The sequence below is a fragment of the Dendropsophus ebraccatus genome, chromosome 9 (genome assembly GCF_027789765.1).
Source record: "Dendropsophus ebraccatus isolate aDenEbr1 chromosome 9, aDenEbr1.pat, whole genome shotgun sequence".
Lineage (NCBI taxonomy): Eukaryota > Metazoa > Chordata > Amphibia > Anura > Hylidae > Dendropsophus > Dendropsophus ebraccatus.
The window spans coordinates 107,854,005-107,860,004 of record NC_091462.1 but is presented as its reverse complement, the minus strand read 5'-3'; the positions used below and the strand labels follow the sequence as shown (position 1 = coordinate 107,860,004).

At 49.0% G+C, this 6,000-nt stretch overlaps 1 protein-coding gene across 9 annotated transcripts in view; it reads left to right on the top strand.

The window, feature by feature from the left end:
* The first annotated feature begins 4,568 nt into the window (after positions 1 to 4,568).
* The window catches only part of MPRIP (myosin phosphatase Rho interacting protein), an 84,429-nt gene continuing 82,997 nt past the window's right edge, over positions 4,569 to 6,000 (top strand). For 5 of the 9 annotated variants that reach the window (XM_069984269.1, XM_069984264.1, XM_069984265.1 and 2 more), the window contains exon 1: positions 4,569 to 4,904. In XM_069984269.1, coding sequence (XP_069840370.1) covers positions 4,785 to 4,904 — 120 coding nt within the window. In that variant the 5' untranslated portion in view covers positions 4,569 to 4,784. The remainder of the gene's footprint in view (positions 4,905 to 6,000) is intronic. The other 4 variants (XM_069984270.1, XM_069984271.1, XM_069984272.1 and 1 more) reach the window with 2 other exon arrangements.

The following is a 6,000-nucleotide window of genomic DNA, read 5'->3' as shown; positions in this document are numbered from 1 at the left end:
CTCTCTCCCTCCCCCGGCCTCCCACCTTGGCTCTCTCTCCCTTCCCCGGCCTCCCCCCTTCTCTCTCTCTCCCTCCCCCGGCCTCCCCCCTTCTCTATCTCTCTCCCTCCCCCGGCCTCCCCCCTTCTCTCTCTCTCCCTCCCCCCTTGGCTCTCTCTCCCTCCCCCCTTGGCTCTCTCTCCCTCCCCAGGCCTCCCCCCTTGGCTCTCTCTCCCTCCCCCGGCCTCCCCCTTAGCTCTCTCTCCCTCCCCCGGCCTTCCCCCCTGGCTCTCTCTCTCCCTCCCCCGGCCTCCCACCTTGGCTCTCTCTCCCTCCCCCGGCCTCCCCCCTTCTCTCTCTCTCCCTCCGCCGGCCTCCCCCCTTCTCTCTCTCTCCCTCCCCCGGCCTCCCCCCTTCTCTCTCTCTCCCTCCCCCGGCCTCCCCCTTGGCTCTCTCTCTCTCCCCCGGCCTCCCCCCTTGGCTCTCTCTCCCTCCCCCGGCCTCCCCCCTTGGCTCTCTCTCCCTCCCCTGGCCTCCCCCAACATACTCACAAGACACCAGGACGTGGTGCAGCAAGACCCCGGGACATGCCCGGGGGGCGGGATGTTCGTTGGTGCGGTGGGACCTTGGGACGTGCAGGCCATGGAACAGTGTGTCTGCATCGCCTGCTGACAAGATTCACGAGGGCATTAGGAGAGGGGGGGTCAGGTGGGTGGTTAGCTGCCTTACTTTTAGGGGGTGCCTTATTTTAGGCCAGTTGGTAGGATAGTGGGAAAACGAGGAACACGGTATGCATATAGACTAGAATGTTTTGGAAGATCTTGGAGGTGGAATGTAGAGAGGACAATACTTCCGTCCATATAAACACATCATACCATTTAGTATATAGATAGTATATAGTATGTAATATGGTGTATACATTGCAGTATATACCCTCTTTCTAGCTTGATTTTGCTGGGTTTTTCGAGGCGACATGAAATATAAACCTTATAGTCTCCGCCTCCAGCGCTATGTGATGTCACAGAGATGGAGAATAGGCGTAGCGTAGCTCTGCAGGGCAAAACCCGCTCACCCGCCTCCGAGTCCCGCAGATTTGGGAGGAATCTATGAATACTCCAAGACAACACGAGGTCAAAAAGAAAAAGCTTCTCTGTGCAATACGAGAAAGGGATGGAGCATAATGGGTGATTGTCGTTCATGGAAAATATAAGCCCTAGCATAGGGATAAGCAACATCTGGGGAAGTTGGATGCTGCCCTAGGGCTGCCAGGATAACATCGATAGAATGTTCACACAACGTTTTTTCAGCTTTTTCAAAATGACGTCCGTCGTTCTGAGTGTAAAATAACGGACGTCATTTAGCAGCCTGGCCTTCCCTTAGTGTAATGCCTGGTGTTTTTACATTATTCTAATTTGGGGTTACTGATTGGCCTTTGGCTGCGGCTTAATTGAAAACTTTCTTGAATTTAATAGTAAAAACAGAGAAAGAACGGTGACAAAAGTAAAAACTGTGTGTGAACAACTAATAAAAAACCTATCGCTGTTTGCGAAAGACGTCCGAAAATAATGATCATGTTCATTATTTTGACATCTGCTGTAAAAACGTCCATTATTCAATGCATTGGACGTCCGTCATCCCATTGCGCACGGATGCCCCGCAGCAGAGCTCTGCGGCCGGAAAGATACTTAAGTATCGGCCGAGAGGATCCGGCCAGAGACCGGCTCTGATGCGGGCGCATCCGTGCGCATGCCCGCATCAGAGCTTCCCATAACACACAGTGAAGCGAGCGGCCGGAGCCGCTCGCTTCACTGTGTGAACTGATAGGCCTTTCTGCGGCCGGAATTCAGTGAATTCCGGCCGCAGAAAACTGACCTGTCAGTTATTTGCGGGGCCGCACAGATCCCGGCCAGAGCGTATACGATGTGTGTACGCTCCGGCCAGGATCCCATTGCTTTATAAGCTGTGTTCCGCTGCACAAAAACTACGGCCGTTGTTGCCATCGGCAACAACGGCCGTAGTTTTACGTAGTGTGAACATAGCCCTAGGGAGTCCTGGAAAACATGAATACAGCTGTACCCAATGTTCACACAACGTCAAAAAGAGAGAAAAGGCATCCGATTTTGATATTTAAACAAACGTCCGTTTTTATGACTGCAATGCATTGAAGTCAATGGGATGACGGACGTCCAATGCGTTGAATAATGGACGTTTTTACAGCGGATGTCAAAATAATGAACATGATCATTATTTTCGGACGTCTTTTGCAAACAGTATATACAGTAGATTGCAGTGCAGTATATAGATTACAGTGCAGTATATAGATTAGATGGCAGTATATAGAGTACAGTGCAGTATATAGATTAGCTGGCAGTATATAGATTAGCTGGCAGTATATAGATTGCAGTGCAGTATATAGATTAGCTGGCAGTATATAGATTGCAGTGCAGTATATAGATTAGCTGGCAGTATATAGATTGCAGTGCAGTATATAGATTAGATGGCAGTATATAGATTAGCTGGCAGTATATAGAGTACAGTGCAGTAGATAGATTAGCTGGCAGTATATAGATTGCAGTGCAGTATATAGAGTACAGTGCAGTATATAGATTAGCTGGCAGTATATAGAGTACAGTGCAGTATATAGATTGCAGTGCAGTATATAGAGTACAGTGCAGTATATAGATTAGCTGGCAGTATATAGAGTACAGTGCAGTATATAGATTAGCTGGCAGTATATAGATTAGCTGGCAGTATATAGAGTACAGTGCAGTATATAGATTGCAGTGCAGTATATAGATTGCAGTGCAGTATATAGATTAGCTGGCAGTATATAGATTAGCTGGCAGTGTATAGATTAGCTGGCAGTGTATAGATTGCAGTGCAGTATATAGATTAGCTGGCAGTATGTAGATTAGCTGGCAGTATATAGATTGCAGTGCAGTATATAGATTAGCTGGCAGTATATAGATAGTAGTGCAGTATATAGATTAGCTGGCAGTATATAGATTGCTGTGCAGTATATAGATTAGCTGGCAGTATATAGATTGCAGTGCAGTATATATATTAGCTGGCAGTATATAGATTGCAGTGCAGTATATAGATTAGCTGGCAGTATATAGATTGCAGTGCAGTATATAGACTGCAGTGCAGTATATAGATTAGCTGGCAGTATATAGATTGCAGTGCAGTATATAGATTAGCTGGCAGTATATAGATTGCAGTGCAGTATATAGATAGCAGTGCAGTATATAGATTAGCTGGCAGTATATAGATTGCTGTGCAGTATATAGATTAGCTGGCAGTATATAGATTGCAGTGCAGTATATAGATTAGCTGGCAGTATATAGATTACAGTGCAGTATATAGATTACAGTGGAGTATATAGATTAGCTGGCAGTATATAGATTGCAGTGCAGTATATAGATTAGCTGGCAGTATATAGATTACAGTGCAGTATATAGATTGCAGTGCAGTATATAGATTAGCTGGCAGTATATAGATTGCAGTGCAGTATGTAGATTAGCTGGCAGTATATAGATTGCAGTGCAGTATATAGATTAGCTGGCAGTATATAGATTGCAGTGCAGTATGTAGATTAGCTGGCAGTATATAGATTACAGTGCAGTATATAGATTGCTGTGCAGTATGTAGATTAGCTGGCAGTATATAGATAGCAGTGCAGTATATAGATTAGCTGGCAGTATATAGATTGCAGTGCAGTATATAGATTATCTGGCAGTATATAGATTGCAGTGCAGTATGTAGATTAGCTGGCAGTATATAGATTGCAGTGCAGTATATAGATTAGCTGGCAGTATATAGATTGCAGTGCAGTATGTAGATTAGCTGGCAGTATATAGATTGCAGTGCAGTATATAGATTAGCTGGCAGTATATAGATTGCAGTGCAGTATGTAGATTAGCTGGCAGTATATAGATTGCAGTGCAGTATGTAGATTAGCTGGCAGTATATAGATTGCAGTGCAGTATGTAGATTAGCTGGCAGTATATAGATTGCAGTGCAGTATATAGATTAGCTGGCAGTATATAGATTGCAGTGCAGTATGTAGATTAGCTGGCAGTGTATAGATTACAGTGCAGTATATAGATTGCAGTGCAGTATGTAGATTAGCTGGCAGTATATAGATTACAGTGCAGTATATAGATTGCAGTGCAGTATGTAGATTAGCTGGCAGTATATAGATTACAGTGCAGTATATAGATTGCAGTGCAGTATATAGATTAGCTGGCAGTATATAGATTACAGTGCAGTATATAGATTAGCTGGCAGTATATAGATTGCAGTGCAGTATATAGATTAGCTGGCAGTATATAGATTACAGTGCAGTATATAGATTAGCTGGCAGTATATAGATTGCTGTGCACTGTACACAGACCCCTCCCCAGCAGCTGTCACTGGATCCCTGGGGAATGCTGCGCGTCCACCTACCCTGCCCTCAGGCCCCGCCCCCTGCTTTCACAGCCTACCCTGCTGGCCGCTGCTGCTCGGCTTTCTTTTGTTATCCTGCAGGATGAGGGGGTGGGGGGAGGGGGCGGCGCGCTGTGATTGGCTCTCCTCGCTGTCACTCACGCTGCCTGTTGGCCCCGCCCGCCGCCTCTCGCCCGGTTCGTTCCAATGTCTCAGTAAGCGGCGGAGAGCAGAGCGGGGGGCAGCGGCCGGGATTATAGGAGCAGCTCGGCTCCCGGGGATGTGAGTGCGGCCCCGAGTGATGGGGGAGGACCCCTAAGTCTCCTCTCACCGTACCGCAGTGCGCTGCTCTCACCCCCGCCCCCACCGGCCTCATCATGTCGGTGAAGGAGAATCCTTGTAAGAAGTTCCAGGCCAATATCTTCAATAAGAGCAAATGTCAGAACTGCTTCAAGCCCCGGGAGTCCCATCTGCTGTCAGACGAGGACCTGAACCAGGTGAGCGAGCTGCCCGCAACCCCCGGGCTCCAGGCTGCCATCTGGCGGCCACCGGCTGTGTGACAGGACACGGCCAGCAGGTGGCGCTGACTGCTATGCGCCCTACAGCTGCACCCCACATCCTGCTGAGACTGGGGGGCTGTGTACAAATGTGTGGGGGAGGCCTGATACTCAGTGTATAGGGTACCCCCCCCCAATGGTGAGGGGCTGTGTACAAATGTGTGTGGGGGGGCCTGATACTCAGTGTATAGGGTACCCCCCCCAATGGTGAGGGGCTGTGTACAAATGTGTGGGGGAGGCCTGATACTCAGTGTATAGGGTACCCCCCCCCAATGGTGAGGGGCTGTGTACAAATGTGTGGGGGGGCCTGATACTCAGTGTATAGGGTACCCCCCCCCCAATGGTGAGGGGCTGTGTACAAATGTGTGTGGGGGGGCCTGATACTCAGTGTATAGTGTACCCCCCCCCCCCAATGGTGAGGGGCTGTGTACAAATGTGTGGGGGAGGCCTGATACTCAGTGTATAGGGTACCCCCCCCCAATGGTGAGGGGCTGTGTACAAATGTGTGGGGGAGGCCTGATACTCAGTGTATAGGGTACCCCCCCCCAATGGTGAGGGGCTGTGTACAAATGTGTGGGGGAGGCCTGATACTCAGTGTATAGGGTACCCCCCCCCAATGGTGAGGGGCTGTGTACAAATGTGTGGGGGAGGCCTGATACTCAGTGTATAGGGTACCCCCCCCCAATGGTGAGGGGCTGTGTACAAATGTGTGGGGGAGGCCTGATACTCAGTGTATAGGGTACCCCCCCCAATGGTGAGGGGCTGTGTACAAATGTGTGGGGGAGGCCTGATACTCAGTGTATAGGGTACCCCCCCAATGGTGAGGGGGTGGGGGTAATATTCCCACCTGGTATGGGGTAATCCCTTATGGTATGGGGGTGATACTCCTAACTGGTTTGGGGTAATTCCATCTGGTGTGGGGGTGATACTCCTAACTGGTTTGGGGTAATCCCATCTGGTGTGGGGGTGATACTCCTAACTGGTTTGGGGTAATCCCTTCTGGTGTGGGGGTGATACTCCTAACTGGTTTGGGGTA